The sequence below is a fragment of the Apus apus genome, chromosome 19, assembly GCF_020740795.1.
Source record: "Apus apus isolate bApuApu2 chromosome 19, bApuApu2.pri.cur, whole genome shotgun sequence".
Classification (NCBI taxonomy): Eukaryota; Metazoa; Chordata; class Aves; order Apodiformes; family Apodidae; genus Apus; species Apus apus.
The window spans coordinates 3,781,173-3,802,268 of NC_067300.1; the positions used below are offsets into that span (position 1 = coordinate 3,781,173).

General features: G+C 49.1%; 1 protein-coding gene across 2 annotated transcripts in view; it reads right to left on the reverse strand.

The window, feature by feature from the left end:
- ASTN2 (astrotactin 2) overlaps positions 1–21,096 on the reverse strand; it is a 332,514-nt gene that overhangs the window by 146,384 nt on the left and 165,034 nt on the right. For both annotated transcript variants that reach the window (XM_051636914.1, XM_051636915.1), the window contains 2 exons: positions 12,216–12,366; positions 1,389–1,555 (listed from right to left, as the gene is read on the reverse strand). In XM_051636914.1, coding sequence (XP_051492874.1) covers positions 1,389–1,555; positions 12,216–12,366 — 318 coding nt within the window. The remainder of the gene's footprint in view (positions 1–1,388; positions 1,556–12,215; positions 12,367–21,096) is intronic.

The window sequence follows — 21,096 nt, forward strand, 5'->3', positions numbered from 1 at the left end:
CCTTTTCCATGTGCTCATCCTTCCTCACCTCCTTCTCCTTCCTCCAGACTTTTTCTCAGCATTGTGGCTCCCAGCTGATAAAGACACCTTATTCCCTGCCTGTCCTTTCCTCCCCACAGCCTCAGTGCTCTGCTAACATCAATCCCACCTCCATCTGGGCTTATTCCCCTTCCCCATTCCTCTGCTGCATTTTACTGCTGCAAGTGAAACTCCCACCAGTCTGTCACACTTTCACTTGCCTGTTCCCAAAGTGCAGCTCTGCCTTGGAAAGGGATTATTAAAAAAAAAAAAGATAAAGGAAAAGAGTCTCTGTCCTTAGGGATGGCAGATCCCCTGCATGGGTGTGGATGGAGACCAAGATTTTCTAGATGGTCCCCAGAAATATTCCTTGTGCCCCTATGGATTTCCAACCCCTTTTCCAGGCACAGTGGAGGCAACGTGTTCTCTCTTGTCACTCAATTGCTCTGTGCTGATAAACAATAATTAAAAAAAAAAAGAGATGGAGGGGTGGGGCACAACAAACCAGCAAAAAGGGATTAGAAAAAAGAAGATGGCAGAGCTCCCTGGGCTGGTTGTCCCTAGGGAGCAGCCAGTGGCTGGAGCTACACAATGTCTCTGCTGCACCTGTATTATTGGGACTTAATGGATGCTCCTTGCAGTTACTGTTAGCAATTTGTGGACATTTCCTTCCCAAAATGGCTCTTTTTCCCCTCCTTCACCCTAATCCTTCCCAGAGGGATGTGAAGGAGGTTCCTGCGTGTGCCTGAGAGAGTGACCCAGCCAAGGGATGGGACGTGGAGAACCCCAGCTTGGGGCTGAGCACAGGCTGGGGTGGATGAGGGACAGTGGCTGCAGCTGCACAGCACAAAGCCAGATCATCATTGAGCTTCTTTTAGAACGTGCTGCAGCTAGGGAGCTTTTCCTCTGAGAAAATGCAAAATTGTGTAGGATTATAGGATCCCAGCCAAAATCAGGGATGAAACTCTATTTTAAGAGAGGCACAGGGGAGAAAAAAATATAATTTAAAAAGTCGTGTTTTTTAAACAAATCCTCCACTTTCCCCCTCCAACAAGCACTGTATGGTTTTTGGGTCCCTTCACTCTGAGTCACAGCTCAAGCTGTGCTGTCATGTGGTGGGGGAGAGGAGGAAGGTGCATCTGCTCACATTGCTCCTTGCACTCCCCTATGATTTTGCCTGCAGGCAAACCAGGTGCCTCTGTTCCCTGCTGGAAGCTGGCTCCATGAGCAGCCTTTCTCTTGGGCACCCAGCTCCCTCGCTGGGCGTGCTGGGTTAGGGGTGGGTGGCAGAGCAGGGTTGGCAGGGCTGGCAAAGGACACAGGTTAGTTAGTCACCAGCAGGAGATGCAGGAGTATTGGAGGGGACTCACCCACAGAACATGAAGATGGTGCTGGATGAGGGGTCGTGGGGCAGAGGAAGGGTCTGCTGCAGGCAGAGCTGCTCACAGCCACCGTTGAAGCCATCTGAGCAGTCAATCCCTTTGGAGTAGTCGTAGCAACCGGTGCCATCCTTCATGGGTCGGAGGTCGTCGGGGCACTGCAGAGAGAGGGGGCATGGTAAGGTCATCTGTGGGTCCTCACCTACCCTGGACCCACAGCTTAGAGTGGGTCCTCCCAGGGCAGAGCCCATCCACAAATGCTGCTGAATTCTGTCTGCATCTGAAGGAGATGAATACATCCCAAGTGACGGATGGGGCAGCCCCAAGGGCTCCGCATCACCTCAAACAGCCTTTGGGGAAGGAACAAGGGCCCAGTGTGCTGAAAAAGCCACACTCCCTATCCTCCCTCTGGAGGAGAATGAAATCCTTCAGACAGCAATGTCACACAGCAGTGAAGCCTCAAGCCAGCATGGGGCAAAGCCTGATGATCTGCTCTGTTACGTGCTGGAGAAACACTCTGTGTTTGAGGTGCAGAAAAGTCCACGTGACCCAGAAGAAAAACCATCTCAACACCTGGGACCAACCCAGGAAACTATCTCAGTGCTTGAGAGTGACCCAGAAAATAATTTCAACCCAGGAAACCACCTCAACCTACACCAGACAGACCAGCAAATGTGGCCTTGGCATCATCGCCAAATGCACCTCCCTCCTTCCCACGGGAGGAGGCAGCTGCAGGCAGGACAGGCCGTGGTGGAGGCAGGACTGGGGGAGGACAAGATAGCAACCCAGGCTCATCAGAACAGCTTTCCACAGCCCAAGGAACCATGCTGCTTCACACAAGCTTGAGATCTGGCTCTGGGTTTTAATTTCAGTTCCCCAGCTGGCTTTCCTTGTCCCAGAAGATAAAAGCCAGCTGGCGGCAAATGCCATCAATAAATTGTCACCCAGATTATAGCAGTCTTCTATCCCACTTGCATTATTTATCCCCTTTTTGCCAAACATGCACGCACACAAACAACAACAAAAAGGCCAGTCCTTGAAAAAATAAATAAATCTTGCCTAGAAGCAGCTTGCAATTAAAAATACATTATGGAATTTCTTGAAGATGAGTTAGACTGGAGCTTGTACGGGTAGTGATGAAGGCAGGTTATAAATGACCTCTGTCAAGCAGAAGAAAGGTTATAAAACCACTATACTTCGTGCTTAAAAAAGAAAATCAATTTTTCCATGTGAGCAAAATGATGTACATAGTGATAAACATCCAGGAGACCCTGGACTCTGTGCTCGCTGTCACAGGTGGGGTCCTGACAGAAGATGGGCTGCCCAGCCTTGCTCACAGAAGCAAACTGCCTGCAGTGGACATCAGAAAGACACTTTAAGGACTCCTGGCCCAGCTCATTTGAGTCATGAGAAGTTTCTCTCCACCTCCTAGAAACCCTGTGCCATTTTCCACCACCAGGTCTCAGGTATCCCCGTGCTCGACCTCCCTCAGCCATCTTGCCAGTGCCTGCACCCTCAGCTCATCTGGACCTTGCAAACCTCAGCACCTCCCTGCAGGCACCAGATAAGGTGGAAAGGGGAGGCCAGGGAAGGCTGGAAGGCACAAGGCTTTCCTAGCCAAAGGGTGTTGGCAGTGAAAGACTCTGGAATAGGATGGTTGTCTCTGCAGAGCAGGCAGGGCCCCAGAAACAGTAGCCCCATCGAGGTACAGAACAGCAGAAGGCAAGAGCAGGAAATTCACTAGCTGCATAGGCAGAAGAAATACAGAGGAGGACAATCTTAGAACACTTAGAACAATCTGAGCTTTTCACTGCCAAGCCACTTGGAAAACAGGAGCAGGGTGAGCGTGGTTGTGAATCCACAGATACAACACTCATGTCCCGCTGTCCCCTCTGCCAGCTCCACTTCGGAAGGAGCTGTGCAAACTGGAAGCAACACATCACCCTGGAGGACACGGAGGGCTGACTGCAAACAGCATCTCCACAGCACTGCAGCCACCTCGTTGCTGCTCTCCCTATGGCAACAGGGATGTGGAGGTCTGGGGCTCTGCCTGAGTCCTCTCTGGAGCTCCTAAGGGATTTTTCAGGGTGCTGAAGGCAACCAGATGGGACTTTATCTCAGCAGAAGGTACAGGGTCACAGCCAGAGGATCAGTCTTTGGCTTTTCTGAGCTGTCACTTGGGACTCTCACCCTGGCACTGATCCATGTGCTGAGCACAGTATCTTTCCTGGCCTGCAGAGGAAGATGATGGCTCTTTTCCTGGGACTGGGTTAGCAGGTCACCAAAGCCCTCTCTCCTTTAGCCCCACTCTGCTTGAGGCCACCTTTGGGACAGTCCTCTGGTTTTGACTGTTAATCACCATGAAATATGTTTCCTTTCTGTTTGCAATTATGCATCTTAATATACCACAACTATGGCAGGCAAATGTCTCCGCACAAAATCTGCAAGAGCACCCACCCCTCCCTTCACACCCATCCCTGGCTGGGCACAGGGCTGGTTCTCCAGCCAGCTGGAGTGTGGCAGCAAGAAGCTCTTCGGGGACAGAAAGCTTTGGTAGCAAACACACAAAGATGGGAGAGGTCCCTGCTTGGTGGGGCTGAGGAGGATGAAGATGCAGAGCCAGCAAGACAGGGACACGGGTGAGCTCTGCCATCAGGCCACCAACTGGCAGATGGCAGGAGAGGCAACGCCAGCTCCCTGGGCTCAGGGATGAATAGGTGGATGGAGCAACTACTGGGCACAGTAAAACTTTCCTGTACAGATCTCGCTGCCCCTGGAGCAGAGGATTTGGCATTGGGCTGTCCCAGCTATAGATCAGAGCAGGGAGAAAACTAAAGTCCATTTGGGTGCAACTATGTTCTTGCTCGCAGGCTGAGCACAGCCAGAAATGACCCAGGTAAAAGCCAGCTCGTGCTAATCCTGATTGCCAGGGCTGTGCTGAAGGGTTGGCCTGGGCTCCTGGGTGGGTTTACACCAACCAGCACTCCCTCTTCCTTCACTGGGCTTTTATAAAGGACCAGATCTGTTATTGCTGACATTGATTTGTCTGGCTCGGGCAGCAGAGAACCAATAATTACAGAGAGTTTTAATCAATCCCCCATCAATTCAGCTGCAGTTCAATTTGTGATCTGCCTTGACAGCGACACAGGATGGGGGGGCTGTGTCAGAAAATGATGAGAAAATCAATAAGCAACTCAGCCAATAACTCTGTCTGGGTGACCATGGGTGACATGTCCCTCCCTGATGGGAGGAAAGCTGGAGATACATGGTGCCCTGGCCAACCACCGCTGTGCAGCCCTCAAACAGATACAGGATGGATCCACTTATCCAGGGAGACAAAGGGATCCAAAAAACTGTTTGTCAGTTATTCAAAAGAAAAATCTGTTTATGGTTTGTCACGTTAGGCTTGCACTGCTCGAGAACTCACTTCAAACTCCCAGATCATCCTTCACCCATGGATCCAACTTGCAAAAATGTCTCACAGCTTGGGAAGAGGGTTTGGTACTTAACCCATGCTATAAAAAAGAAAAGGGAGGTAGGATGAAACTCTGGCTCATGGTCTGCTCCAAAAAGCCAGGGAGAAGCTGTGACCATACAAATGTCATTCCACCACCTTGCAAATCCACCCTGTCTGTGCAGGAGTGAACTGGTTTCTCTGTGATGATGGCCAACCCTGAAAATTGCTCTTGGGATGGGAAAAGAAAGCTTACTTTCTTACCTTCTTCTGCATTAGCACTGATAGCACAGACCCTGCAGGCTAAATGTGACCCACAGCTACAAAGCCTCGACCCTGCTGGTGGTGAGGGCTTTGTGAAGGCAGAGCAGGCAGCTCAGCAGGGTTTGGCTGCTGGTGCTGCCGGGCACCAGCTCATCCCCTCCCAGCTGCACTGGGCAGAGCACCCAGGTCTTTATTTCTGTCAGTGCACTCAGCAAACTGATTCCAAGAATCCACAGGGAATGGATACACTGAATAAGAAAGTGTTGGTTTTACCTTTTCTTTTTTTTTTTTTTTTAGAAATGGGAGCTTTTCCCTTTTAAATGACATCTCCAAGGTGACACAGAGGGACTGAGCTGGCAGGACCTGCTGCCACATGCCTGCTGCCCGCCTCGGGAGGCCACCAGAGCCAGCCTGGCTGAAGTACAGGGCTGTTGGTTGGAACAAAGTAGGATGCCCACACCCACTCCTGTCACCCCAGCACATCGTGTGACACCCCATGACCTCCTGCCACCAGGACTTGGCACAGCTCCTCCACCCACTGCCACTGTCCTCAGAGCAAACATAACGGGAGGAGGATCATCTTCAAGGGGAAAAAAACCAAACATCTGCCAAAACCTGTACAAGATTATGTCTTAGGACAATTAATATCTGGACACCTGCCCAGGTGAGTGAGCAAAGGCCCCTTTTTCTTGCTTTCTTATTTACAAAGCTCATTAGCAGTGAGACAGGTGAGGGGGTCACTGGAAATAAAACCCAAGCCTCATTACTGACATGGATTCCCCAGAGGACACCAGCTCTCCATCTGAGCTGCCTGTCAGGGTTTCTCAGCTTTGCTCCTCTCTTCTGTTATCAAGTGTTTTTTTTTTTTTTTAAGAAATAATATTTAATAAAGTGTTTCAGTAAAAAATAAACTGCTTTTTTATTGCTGTTTTCTCTACAACAGCAGCCTTTTTGTCAGCCTTCTCAGGTGCTGGGGTGTCAGAGGTGATGCTCTGTGCACAGATGAGCCCAGCTCCTCCCCAGCTCTTCAAAACCTCACAGGGATGCTGCCACCCACCCCCTGCTCCCAGTGCCACTCCAGGTACCACACACCCATGTCTGGATGCATCCGGAGGTGATAACCAGGACCTCAGCCCCAGGCAGCTTCCCCAAGCAGCATCCCCAGCACCACTGACCTGAGGCTGCAAAAAAGGCTGGTGGCTCCGTGCTGCTGAAGCATCATGTGCCATGTCCAAGGGCCCTAATAAACCCCCTTTGCTCAGAGGCATCCTCACTGCTTGCTGAGGAACCTCTTCAGTGTGAGACAAAAACATTAATCTGAGGCACTGCTGAGGTACAAGCAACTGCCAACATTTTAATGAGCTCCAGCTCTGCACTGGTATGTATTTTAGTTGCTTTTTGGAGCTCAGAAATGATACAAATGCAGCAAACTCCTCTGTGTCCACATATATTCAGACAACTTCAGCTTATTCTGCCTTTGCTTTCTTAGCCCAGAAGGCCCTTGGTGAGGAACACTCCTCAGCAATAGCAGGACCAGAGTCTGGCTGCACACAGCCCAGTATCTACAGGTAAGATTTATCCCTCCTGTACTAATATTTTGGGAGAACAGGCAAAAAAGCTAAAGTGCCCATTTGCCCCAGGTGGTCTCCCTCCAGGACCACCCCTTGTGCAGCAATGTCTTCAGCACCACCCTGACTATGGGGCAGCACCCTTCCCTGAGGGAAACACCACAACTATTTTCTGAAAAAAAACCCACAACACAGTAATTATCTTCCCCCTCTTTTCCTCTCCTTCCTTTTCCCTTTCAAGATCATAAATCAGTATTTTAGCCTCAGAGAGCCAAACCCATCTGCCCTGCAGGCTCCCGTGACAGCAGGCTGGGGGCTCCATGGAGGAGACCAAACCTCCAGGCACTGAAGCAGCATCTCGCCACCTCCAACCACCACACAACTCTCGAGTGGACCCTCTCAGTCAACTCGCTATGTCTATATTCACATCTCAAAGTGGGATGGACTTGTTTCAAGCAGCTGGTGAGTTGCTATGTACACAGATATCAATGTTCAGAGCTCCTAGAGCAAGGAAATTAAGCTAGTAGAAACTTTCCAGCTGCTTCCATTCCAGGAGTCACCAACAGCCCATTTTGGGGTGTGCTGGAACCTCCTGCCCATTGGGGCATTCCCTTTTCTAGCCACAGCAGAGGCTGACACTTCCAAAAACCTTTGGGAGACCAGGAATTCAACTCCTGCCCCACTTGACATCCAGGTTACATTCCAACCACTACGTTACACTTCATATCCTAGGACCCATCCCATGAACCCAAACCAGCTGTGACCACCACACGTGAAGCATCCCAGTCTGCTGGGGAGCAGAGGGATGAGGAGTGGTGCCAGCCAAGCCCTCCAAAGAATGCTGCTGAAAAAGCCAATGCTGGAAAAAACAAGGCTTTTATCACCCCAAATATTTCTTCCCAGAGCAGGCAGGGATGTCCAGCTCACCTCGGTGCTCCTGAGCTATTCCACTTGCTTTAAATTTAACCACCACTTGCCAACATGGTGCAAAACCTTTAGCAGCACCTGAAGCAAAAGCAGGTGGGTGGTGACCTCCCACTTTCCACTCCCTGCCATGGCCAGCTACCGACCCCAGGGGCTTCTGGGGTCATCCAAAGCCATCCTTTGCTTCCCCCTCTTCCTGAAATCCCATTTTCATCACAGGTAGTTACCTGCCTTAATGAGATCAATGTGAAACTGCAGGCTCCTTGGGAGGGGGGTTTGCTGTTGAGCTCAGGGAGCTGCTGCTTCCAACCATAATATGCAAAAGGAATAATCTTCTGCTTCAAGGAGCCAACTAAACTTTAAAGGGATTAGAAAAGAATGGTTTCCTCCCCATCGCCCTTCCCCTGCTTGTGCATCTCTAGCATAATTAGCTAGGTGCCTCCTAAGGCAGGGACAGATGAGTTTTTATTTTTCAGTGAACAATTGTCTGTCAGAAACATGCAGATTTGATGAAGCTTAAAATGCTTTGTGGGATTCCATCAATTACATCGCAAAACTCATCGGGAAATTAGGAGAGCGTTTAATTTTGACAAGGTTGAAATGTTTTGTTTTCTGCTGCCTAATTTGGTTTTTATTTCAGGCTGTACACTGGGATAACACAATATGTAACATAAAGATCCAGATGATCATGTTGGAATTAAACATTTCCCCCTCCTTCATGGGACGTGTTTCAAACCAAATGATTCTGGAATTTTCACATATGTGGGAGATGTCTGCACAGCATTTTGGTTTGGGCTGAAACACCCCATTTCCTCCCAAAAAGAGTTACTCTTAAATTCAGCCTTTTCTCTGGCTTGTTCTGCAGAGTTAAGGAACAGCCCATCTTTTTGAGGTGGAAGAGAGAAAAAGAGAAGATTAGCTCCAACCAAGCTTACTTGCCCACACAAACTGCACCAAATTTCCCTTCCTTCTCTAAAAAAGCTGGGATCAACACTGCTCTGGTGTCACTATGGGCCACAACTTCATTAAGAGACTCTCTGGGAGATGCTCACCCTTCTGCACTCTGCTGAGCTGGGCAAGCTCCCTCCTGCCTGACAGGCTGAGCCCCTGCTTGGGAAGAGACCCAGTCAACAAAATGCTTGGAGCAAAAACTCAAATTAGAAATAAATCAGTGCCAGAGGAACCCCAGCCTGCAAGCAGGGAGATGGTGAAGATCAGCAGGATCTCATGTTTATGCAGAGCAGCAGTACCTGCCCGGTGGGCTCTCCTACCTCTTACCAAACCCCCTCCTGATATCTCCAGGGACTGAGTCTCCATCACCCCTCTGGGCAACCTGTTCCAGTGCTTCACCACCCAATCCTAGCATGTAACAAAGAAAAGCAGCATGGAAACAGGTTTTCTAGATGTTGGGAATTGCTTTGCTGTGTTGTAAGGTAGGGCTCAAAGGCAAGGCTCCAGTTAGCAATGCCAAAGTCTTAGCAAGGTCACAGCTCACACTTCTTAGGACCACCCAAACAAAAAAGTGCCTCCGATAAGTAAAGAACTGTGGGAAAACTTTACCCATCAATGCCATCTACTGGGTACACCTAAAAATAACAGAAAAGCCATGAGATGAGGGGGATGAAGGGCTCCATGGGAAGTGTGGGCTGGAAGCTGGGGAGCTGTTACCCCTCTGGGTGAAGATCCCACTGCAGAGCCATGGGGTCTTCAAGGTGATACCTCATATACAGGATTTTAACTAAGCAAAGAGACGTCCTCTCTTCTTCTTCAAGACTCCTCCACAAGCTGCAAGCAACTGTCCTTGACTTTTGAACCAAGGCCTTTTAAGGCCAAACAATTAGGTAATGGAAGAGCCCACACAGCTAAAGAACTCGAAGGTAAATACATCCCCAGTCCCAGCAGAATTACTGGAAGCTGTATTAAGGTCATGAAGGAATTGGTAACAAATAATAATTATATACAAAAAGAATAAGAAATCTTTGAGATTTGTGCTGTTCCCTGGTTGAGCTGCAAGGCTCCAGCTCTGCTGTGTATTAATTGCTTACAAGGCTCCATGTATATTTTATGCTCAGTACCTGCCTGGAACATTTGTTGGATTTAGCCTTGATTGATGAACCACTGATTATATACTTCTGTAGTCCTCAGCAAATTAATAAACTGTTGACTGGTAAAGATTAACAACATGTCAGGATTTGTGAAACAGTGTCCCAAGTAAAGCTGAAGCAAACCTAGTGCTAAAATTAGCAAGCAAATACTCCCTGAACTCTATAAAAGGGGATGGCTTAATTAAATTACAGCCTGATATTGCCCACAGCACTTACCAAATTGGCAAACTGAGTTCATGGCAGTTCAGCTTTAAAACTAACTGACATCCTTGCAAATGTGAAGCAAGTGACCCCATCCCTGCTGGCACGGGAAGCCCAGCTCACAGCCAGGAGACCCCAGGAGCAGGGGTGGGATGAGGAGGGCATGTATGGCCCAGCGCAGGGACCAGTGCAGAAGGTGCCACAAGGTCACATGCTGAGGCTGTATCAAGATGCAAAATTCAGCTCTCACCATGTGCAGCCCCACTCAGAGCCATGAGCATGAGGCTGGAGGCAGTGCTGCCTGCCCACCCCTTAGGCTATTCCCCAGACCATGGTGAGGAACACAGGACAGTGTCCTGCAAACCTCTGCTCCCAGCCCTGTTGCTGCTGGCCACCTACAAGCAGGTGATGAGGGTAAAACTCTGTACAGGGTTGGGAGATCTGGGAGGGATGGAGCAGTGTGCCCTTGGTTTCACCCCAATGGGAAGCAGGGAGAGACATGGAGCTGACTGGGAATGCAGCAGCCCTATCCCCACTTCCCCCAGGAGGTCAGCTCTGCTGTCTTCAGGTTGCAGCTGGGACTGGGGATCTAGGGATCTAGGGGACTTCACCCCATGACTGGGGGCTGTGCAGAGGAGCAGAGCAGCCCGATGCTCCTGCAATGGGGAGGAAAAGGAGAAAAGAGCAGAGAGAGGAGAGATGGGCATCTCTGTGGCCATCTCCTGTGCCTATGGGATGCACAGCCCTGGCAACCTGGTGTGATGCAGGGGGACAGGGGGCCCTGTGGTCCCTGTGTTTCACTGCTCACCCATGGCTCTCAAGGAGGAGTTGCCCTCCAGGAGAACAGCCCCCAGTGCTTCTCCTCTCTCCCCAACTGCCTGCTGTGCACAGTTCCTTCTCTGCAGAAAATTTCAGTCAGCTATTACAGAAGCAGGGGGTTATCATCCCCTAGTGACACAGATTTCAATTCCTACCTCTCCCCGTGCCAGCACAGTGAGTGCTAGACCTGTAATTTATTGACAATTTCTATCTTAATATATCCTGACGATTAAAAAGGGGCATCTCTTCCCAGCAGCACAGGACAATTGGAAACCCAATTGCTTCTGACAGTGTCTGGGAGGCATGTTGGTCTTCAGAGCAAACACCTCTCTAAAAAAAAATGGGAAAAACCTCCTGAAAGACTTGAAAACAAGCTGTTCCTTGGAAAAGGGAACAAAAGAAAGCGACACTGGGAAAAGGAAGGTGGAAAGGGAGAGGAGTGTCAGCAGGGGATGATGCTGGGCGCTGCTGGTGACACGTCAGGCTGTCGTGCTAAATGGCACTAACAAGCAGTGGGAGAAAGGGATAATGAAACCACCACCCCTGGGACAGCACCACTGCAGCCTGACCTTTCCCTGCTGCTGTGTCTAAACATCTCCAAGAGACACTTAATTCCACCTCTGCCCAGATGGGAGGGATGGTGCAACCGGGGCTCTGCCCACAGCAACAGGGAAGCAAAGGAGCAGAGGGGCTTGGCAATCTTCAGAGCAGTGGGTGTGGGTTTGCAGGGCAGGCAAACAAACCCCCCCAGGGGTCTCCACCCGCTGCCTGGCAGGCAGATGGCTCCTACAACACACAGCTGAGAAAGGTTGTCTAGGTTTTCCCCATTTTCCCAAAGCTCTGCCCCCAACTCTCCGCATGTTGTACCAGACTCGCACAAGCTCCACATGCAGGGAAGGGGTGACTTTGCTGTTCAGGAGACAGGTTAGAGCTGGGAGAGGTGCTGAGCTCTGCTGATCCCACCTGGAAGAACAGTGAAACTCCTCCGTGCTTTGATAGCTAGGAATGATTCCGAGCCTGGGCCCAAAACTAATGGTCTAGGGTCTAAGAGGTCTCCTGGAGGAGGAGGGGGAATGCTACTGGGACTCAGAAGATTGTCTGGCAAGACATGAGTATGTTCAGAAACAAATTAAGACTCTGAGGATGCCAGAGGATGGGGAGGTGCTTCATCTTTCTCCCACGCTGGGAAGAACAAGGCAGGAGAAAAAGCAAGACTGCTTTTAACTTGTGCTTTCTTGACAAGCAGAAAAATGACCATCAGCCTCCAGCACTTCTCTTTGGCTCATCTGAGCCCCCAGACTCCTTCCCTAAGGTCCTTCAGGCATGTGTGATTTGCCGTGAAGATGCCAGGGTCGGGAGGAGCCCACCACCAGCACACACATCCCCTTGACCACATCCCCTGGAGTGGAAGCAGGCAATGTCCCCCTCTGGCTTGTCCATAAAGCAGACACCAGCTGGTGGAACCAGCAGCCACGGTACCTACCACACAGCCTGTTGAGTCCACCTTGCGATCAGAAACGCACTTGAAGTTGCGGGTGCAGCCACCGTTGTTGCGGGAGCAGTCTCGGACTGGCCCAAAGGAGGACAGCAAGTCATTGATGGTTTCAAAGTAGGTGGACAGCATTGCTTCTTCCCTTGGAGAGAAAAGGCACCGTTAGGGCAGGCAGGGAACTGGCAGCTCATGGCACGGGCAGGGCAATCCAGAAAGCAAGGTGCTCTGCTGAAATCACGGCATTTTGATTAGAGAACCTGAGTCACAGGAGGCTTCCCAAGGAAATGAAGGCTTTGTGATTAAGCTATACATAATAAATTTGCTTCATAACTCTGACACCCTTGATAAAACCAACCAGTTATGGGGTTTCAGAGATATTATCTATCATTTTCATGCAAACAGGTAACTAAGAGGCTTTATTAGTAGCTTGGAGTTGTGCATGAATCCAACCCTATACTAGACAACAGCAAATCCACAACAGAAAAACTCATGAACATTTCACAGCTGGACCAAGTCTCTCTGAGCATCACCCAGAGACAATGCTAAAGCTGGTAAGCCATGTTTACTGGGAAGTGGATGCAGAGGCTCATCCCTGGGCTCCAGAGGAGCTGGAGCAGGGGCCACGGGGCCAGGCAGAGCTCTGCTGCACCGCTCCAGCCCGCGGTGGCTCTGCAAAGCCCCCGGCACTGCCACGCTGTCACAGTCCTGTCCTAGGCAAGCAAGAAGCAGAAATGCGTAGGAATTCAACAGCCGTGGAAAGCCTTGGGAAGTTCCCAGAGCTGCTCCTTGGAGCTGCACACACAGCAGATTTTGTCTGTGACAACATATTCAGGCACTTTGCTTTCTGCTGGGTTCCCGCAAAGGGAACACAGATGCTTGCTGAGAGCTTGAAGCAGCTCGAAGAGATTTTTCATCCTCAAAGCACATTTTATAAATTAACCGATACCTGAACCCAATCTTGGGCAGCAGATCTGCTCACCCTCTTACTGACAGAAGAGAGACAAAGCATTTTACCCAAGGTCACAGAACAAGTCACTGATGGTGATGGACTTGACCTCCACAGCTATTTATTAGATCTTTATACACAGAGAACTGCAAATAAACACTGACTGTTCTGACCTTAAAAAAACCCTCTAAGGCATTGCCAGGAGTCACAGGGGAGTTTATTCCCCTTTTGCATCTCCCTTGTTCTTGTACCACCACCTAAAAAACCACACCATGACTCAATGTCCAGTGCTAGTCTCCCCCTTTTTTGCTTTTTTTAACTGCAAAGCTGTGTGCTTGGCAAAGAAACAGGGATGAAGGAATATTCAGCAGCCCTTGAAGACCACAGCACTGCTGCCTCAAATTCACACTGCATCACCCGTCAGAGGAGGGCCCCTGCACACCCCCCCACCCCAGCATGCTCACACACACAGTCCTGCCAACACCAAACACTTGAAAAAATCATGACTCAGGCATAAATATATATATATACTGAGATTGGCATAAAAATGATGAGATTTTAAAAATAAATCAGTCACTGCATGGGTGGGTTGTTTTTTTTCTCCCTTAAATTTGCCTTCTCTGAGCATTTAGGGTGTAATCAAAATTTTACTTGCAAACCTGAGGGCTGGAAACCACCCAGAGTCCAAACCCAAAGAACTAAAGCCCTACACAGGACTGAGGTAATGATGTTGCAGATTCCAGATTCCCAGGCGATCACAGGATTCCAGAAGCTGAGATTTTCAACATGGAGAACACCAGAAAAAACAGCAAGAACTGGTAAACTGGCACAACCTCACTGGGATGGAGGTGGAGGGCAGCTTCTCCACTACTGTGAGACGTGTTACCCCAGCACCAGAGCAGCTCTGTGCCCACCATGGTGCCTCCAGCTGCACCATTGCCCTGTGCAGCAGATCCATGTCAGTGCTGCCCACTTATACCCCAATTAATGCTTCCCAATTAACTTTTCCCTCTTGGCAAACATGCTTCTGATATTCCCCCACCCCCTCTTGGCCTATCTCCTAGATTTTCCAGCATATTTGGAGCTGAATCTCCCTCTGTCCTTTCTTGGTCATGTTTCAAATATCTTTACAGGCTCTTTTCTATTAGCACTCTGTTCCCACCAGAATTTGCAGCTTCTCCGAAGTGAGGGAGTGAGAAAGGCAGATTATATTAGATCAGGGCACATATTTCTGCTGGAGAGATGAGGGAAGGGGAAGAGCATATTATTTACTAACCAAAAATGCTGTTTATTAACGTAGAGAAAATTATTTAAATCAAAAAACCCACAATCACTCATAACAACTCCTCCATCGCCCACCCAGACAACTCAGCCCCATGTGGTCCTCCCAAGGGGTTTCTCATCGTAGGTAGACTGCAAGGAGAACTGTGACCCTGTCCTCCCTCCTGGCATTTCCATTTGGCCACCAAACCACCAGACCCTTCTCCAGCTCCCCTGTCCTTGAAGGGAGAAGGTGAGGAGCTACAGATGCCCTGGGTGCTTCAGAGGAGACCCTGGGGTTGGATCCTAAGCAGGGGTAACTCCATAGAGTCAGAGTGCTGCCAGAAGAAGGTGGTTCATCCCACATGGCTCCCAGGCTGGGGCTGCAGTGGCAGCTCGTCACACTTTTAATTAAAATCTGGAAGCACAAACCGACTTTCCACCCTCAGGAGGGTGAAGAACAGGAGCAGGAACCACACTCTCCAAAATCATGCCTGGCATAATGCATGACCCTCGACTAAACACAGGCAGGGGCTGCCAGGCTGGAATGAGCCATTAAACATATTAAAGTATTAACCTTGCTGGAAGGTGGGGAAGCAGAGGTGGAGGGATGTGTTCAAATGTCACCTGTGAGAGGAGCAGGGTGACAATGTGGCTGGCACACAGAGGGAGGCAGCTCAGCCGGGCTGCTCCTGCACCTCCTGCCATTGCAACAGAGAAGCAGCACTTCAACAGGTGCCCTGACCAGGGGGGTGTCAGCAGACAAGAGGGCTGATGTGATGCTCAGGGTGAACTGGAAGCAAAGTTTGTTTTCACCTTCCTCTGGAGGGGCTGGCAGAGCCAGGCTCAACACAGGCAGGCACTGCCCAACCCTTGGCACTGCCAGCCTCAGCAGCAACTTTGAATTTTAGGGGGGGAAGAGCAATAATTCATGACCCGCCTCCAGCAGCGACAATGAGACAGGCAACACGTGGCACGAAGCAGATGATTTTCCACTCACGCAGCTCCATGGGTGACCCCTGCCTATCCCTCCCTGACTGCTAGATGGGACGGCAACCCTCAAATCCCCACACCAGTCCAGCAGAGCAGGCTGTGCCCACAGGGCAGGGGACACTTGAGGAGTGATGGGAGTGTCCGGCCACCCCTGCACAGTGCCCGCTGGGGACAGCTGTCCCTCCCCACTGCCTGGACACACCAGATTAGACCAGCCCTGATGGATGAATCATTTTCCCTCTAGGAACAAGCTGCCTGCAAAAGAACAGCTCTTCTCTCTCTTGCTCCGTCTACCCGCATTGAATTTCACCGAGTGACCCTTGGATCTGTTCTGACAAGGCAGGATGGAGATGATGGGCTCTGCAGCTCACGTCATGCCCAGAGCACACCAGAGAGCCAGGGGGAGCTGCCGGTGGTTCTGGCTGGACCCAGGTGCCAAAGCCACAAGGACTAGGCAGGGCTCAGCACCTGGCATGATGGGAGGATGGAGTAATTCCTCACTGCCCTGAAGCAGGTTCTAGGTCCCATCAAAAAGGGCATTTTTCAGCAAGCAACCTGATTTATGGTGCTAGATTCTCTCCACAAGCACACATGTGTCTATGAACATACACACTCTTCCTCTAAATCTCCAGGCCTCCCAAAGACACATGTAAACACCCAAAGGATCCATTCAGAAATGAAATGCCTTCCCCTCTCTGCCAGGACCCACAGCCTCAGCAAAAGCCCCTTTTCTAACAATTTCTATTGCCATAAACAGTGTGATGCACAACAGCAGGGTTCACCACCAGACCAGGCACAACTCCAGCAGTGCAAACCACAGCACCCATCCTCATCCAGCCCCATGCCACCTCCATCACCTGCCCTCACCTTGATTCCCTCAAAAATACCTTTCTCCATTCTCCTCCTTTGTTCCAGGCCCTCATTAATGAAGCAGATTCAGTGAAAAATATTGCTGGGGGTTATTTATTCATGAAATACCAACACGGTGCAATTCTCAAAGCCTCCAAAGCACTCATCTCTAAATAAGCTCCTGAGCTTTGCAGTGGCTCTCCTTTCCAGCTCATCCAGGAAGGGGATTAGTGGATGTTATCCAATTCAGTTTCCCCTTTTTATTGCCTGCTAATGGTTAAAGACTCCTGTGTCTAAAAAGTTAACCACTGCTGAGGAAAAAAAGAAAAAGAGAAAAAAAAAAGGATTTGAGCTGGAAACTAAACTGGTGCTGCTCTATCTGCTCCCTGAGCTGTGTTTGGAGAAGGACTGGGGGGAGATTTGGAGTCCGTGAGTTTTCTAGAGACAGGGTCCACTAGCAGCAAAAGGCATGATGCTGCATAACCTGCAGCTTCATCCCAAAGGTGGGACTGGTACAGAGCAGAGACCCAAACCCACTGGGCACAGCCTGGCCAGGACGCTTCATGTCAAGCACCTCATGCTTCCATTGGCAAGACCCCTAAACAGGGAACTTAAGAGCTGATGCACTTGCAAACCAGGGCAGAGCAATTTACACCCAAAATTCTGCATTTTTCAGCCCAACAGCTGCTTGTCTGAGCAATGTGACCAGCTCTGGCCACAAAACATCTGCTGTGTTGTAAGGCTCAAGAAAGGGCTGGTCCCCTTGCAGCTAAGAACCCACCAGAGAGCTGTTTTCCTCTGCAGACTTTTCTCCCTTCTTCCATTTTGTCCAGGCAGAGGTTAAACCTGGAAGTCTTTTGCCTTTTTACAGCCCCATTCAGTCCCAAAAGCTCAAGCCCAGCACCCATCCCTCTAGGGCAGTTTCCACAGGAGATGGATGCCTGCCCTGGGGGAAAATGCCTCTGAAGAGTCCCAGACTTGCAACATCTGAAGTCCCCATCCATGGTGGGTAGGTTATGTCCTCCCCAGCAAATGTTCTGTCTGAACATCACTTGTGCTCTCACCTATTCCACTTCTGCCTTCCTCCAGTCCTTCACACCTCTTCTTCTCCCACTAAACCCCCACCTTCCCTCTGCTCCTCCGGCCAACGCTGAATTCATTAGTGAGGTTGCCAAACTCCTCCTCCAGTTTCAGAGTTCACTAATTAAAGATATGAATGGGACTGGTGGAAGTGGGACCTGCATGAGCCTTTCTGCTGTGCAAATGGTTCTGCCTCTGCTTGTCTGCAGCCAGGTGGGCTGGAAACTCCTTCACCAGCCACTGGTGGGAAGACAGTGGGCCATGAAAGGGTAGGTGTTCTCAGCTCTGAGCTTGAAATACCAAATTGGAGGGGGAATTACAGACACTAGCAGAAGTAAAGTTAACTCAGGCCTTTCTGCCCTGCAGTGCTTGGCCATGTTATGGGTGGGAGGAGCTCAGGGTGTTCACATAATGCCCAGCAAAATTCGTCACAGAAGCAGGCACAAGGGGTCTGCCTGTCTGACCAAAACAGTTCCCCAGCAGAGGGTGCACTGCAAAACTTATAAATACAGTATTTAATATAAGCATCATTTTTAACCAATAAAAACCCAAATCACACCTGCAAAGCCCAGTATTCAGAAATTAATTGTGGGGATTTGAGCAGCACAGGGACCGTGGCTACATGCAGAGCCCCCAGGACCCCAAGGTACCACCGCCTACCCTCAGCATGTGCTGTTCCTGCTCTGCAGAGGCAGTCATCCCTTCCCCTGAGGGTTTCCCTTCCTGGACTCAACAGCCAGGACCCTCAACTTCTCACAAAAGTGAATTCTCACAGCTTCTGTACACTGGGTTTGTTTTTCTCCTCACTTAAGACAGGGAGCCAAAGCAACCAGAGATCAGGGTTAATGGTGCTCTCCACCACTGGGTGTCCAACAAGAGAAGCTTTCCAAATGATATTTAGTACTTTTAGCATCTCCTGCACAGTATAACTCCAACCAGGTTTGATCACACTACAACTTAGCTGTTCTGGACAGAGGGTCATGCAATTAAACCCCCAAATTGTGATAAATTTCTGGTCACCTCAGATAAATGATTTCTGAGTTATGAGTATGGGTTTTTTTTCAGTTTTCAACCCTTATTATTTTTATATTCTGCCTGCAACAAGGGACCATTCTCTCTGCAACGTTTTCCTGCACCCACTACACCATTCACCACATCTGTAGTGAGTGCAGGAACCATCTCCCACACCACCAAACCACGAGCTATCTCCTGAGCAAATCCATCTGTGTACCGACCAACCTGGGATGCTCTGGAGAAACACCCCCACGGGTGCTGGAGGAACCAAAGAGCTGGTGGCAGCTTCTAACACAGGGATTCCATGGTCTAAAATTTCAATGAACTTAAGGTCACATCTTCAATGAAGTTTCTTAGCAAGGTAGCTGAAGATGTGTGTGAGCAGAGTGGATTTATTATTTTATACAGAAAAACTGGGTTTCTGTCTAGCATACCCACAGACACTTTTCAGCCACTTCAAAAGTGCTGGGAGGTTTTTAAAAAAACAACCCATCACCCAGGTCCTAAAGCAGGAAGAATCTTCCTTACCTTGAGAGACCCTGGAGGAGGCACTTCAACAGAGCTTGGCTGACATACCACAGCTGATGAGCTCCTCAGTACAAATTTTCCAGGTAGTTTCACTTCTTGTGGCAATACTATAATAAACACTTGCCAAAATGCTCTCCCAAAAATCTTGAGGTTGAAAGTGTAAAAAATTCCTTACCACACCTCAATAACTTGCTAGAGCTTCAATAAAACCATCACTGCCAGAGTGTTTTTGAAGCTCACCTTGGCAGCCAGAAGGGCCAGTAATTTAATTACAGCAAAGCAAAACCAAACACACCAGAATCAAAGCGAGCTCAGACAGCCCATGTCACACAGTGCACATCCCAGGGGATGCCAGGGCTCACCAGGACCCCCCACCCACTGCAGCCCACTCCAAGGCAGCCTGGCTCTGTTGCACAAAGGACCAGGAAGCCACAGACAAGAGTTTGAATTCTGAGCATTTTTTTCATTTCAGGAAGCATCGTGGTGGCCACTTCAACCCTGTGTGAGCCAAAGGCAAAGACAGGTGGTGCTGGCTCAGTCTCCCAGGCAGCCTTGGCTCCTGGAAGTTTAGGAAAAGGCACATGAGCCTTAATAGGGATGATAAAGCAGGGTCAGTGAGTGCTGGAAATCCCACACGTCAGTGCCCACTTCCCCAGGGCTTTTCATTAGTCCCAAATTCAGTGGGTTCCATTTCCCACGTGGTGGCCACACTGGCAGGATGTTCCTGTGTGCCAGGCACCTTGACAGCAAAATGCAGGGTGGGCTGGGATGATTCAATACAGGGCTTTAGAGCACAGCAAGTGCCCTTGGTGGGACAGAAACCCCACACTAAGCACCTGGAAATGGCAGCTGGGAGGAGAAACAACAGTGCTGACCATCATGTCCTGCACTAGTGCAGCGTGGGAAAAGTGATCAGCATTGTCTATACCCCCACCACTCCATTGTGCATTTATTTAAGATACATCTTTCCCAGACATTTTCAAGGCTCCAGGCTTTATCCTTCTGTTTTATACCTTTTTGGAACCCCAACTGCCACATCCTGGCAAGTCCCAGGGGCTCAGCCCCTGCACAGGCCAAATGTCCCTGCTCCCATGTTTTCCATCTGCCCCCTCATTACCCTCATCAGGAGTTCACTCTTCAAGGTGGGGATGTGATTCTCCCCAATTTGAAAGTGACAAAACTACTGACAAAATACTTTATTCCTTCCATGCAAATGCAGAGCCCTGGTTCCCTGCTGCTATTCCCACAATCACTCCTAACATCCCAGCTGGTGGTTTCAGCTTCAAAGGATTCCCTTTCTCTCTGCTGACTACATCCCCAGCCAGAGCCAGACACACCTAATTCAGTTTTGTTAACTTCCATTATTAAATTGTTCACCTATGAAGCAAGCAAAGTCAACTGAGATGAGTCTGACACATCACTTTCCCTACACTGCTTCTCCAAACTTCAGCTGTGAAGAGAAACTTCATGATACAAATTTTAAAGGTTAAAAAGATGGTAGCAAACCAGAAGTATGAGAAAAGCACAGTTTCATCATCTTAAGACATTAAACATTAATAATAATAATAATAATAATTTACAGATACACTGTACATTGTAATTATAATTTACAATAATATATGATTGTGATAATGTATTGTTATAATTATAATAATAAATACAACATTTAGACCACCAGGAATAGAAAGCTCCAGGCTCAGTGAGGAGCAACCTGGCCTCTCACACCAATAAACACCTTTTGCTGAAGGGTTCTAGGCACCTCCAAATATTAATAACTTCAATACTTAATAGTAGTGGAATCTGCTTGTTCAACATAGAGTCAGTAGTAGCAGTACATAGTAACTGATACTAATTGAACATTAATTAACTCCCACAGTAATATGTTTATCTGGTAAAATGGATCATACTATTGGAGTGGGGGTTATCAGTAAAGCCAGCAATGCATAATTAAAACATACATAAATGAAAATTACCAAATTCTTTCTCTATGTTAATTAATATTTTTACTGGCTCAGCTTGCCCAGCAACTCCCTCCACCCCAAGCCTCTCAAAGCATTCATTGCAGAATAGTGAACTTGTAAATATGCTTCTCATTTCAATGTAGAAATAAAAAAAAATCAACTGGAGGGTGTTTTTGATACTCAGAGGTAACACGTGATAACAAGGAAGGAAAAAAATCTGTGCAGAAGGAGACATGAGAGA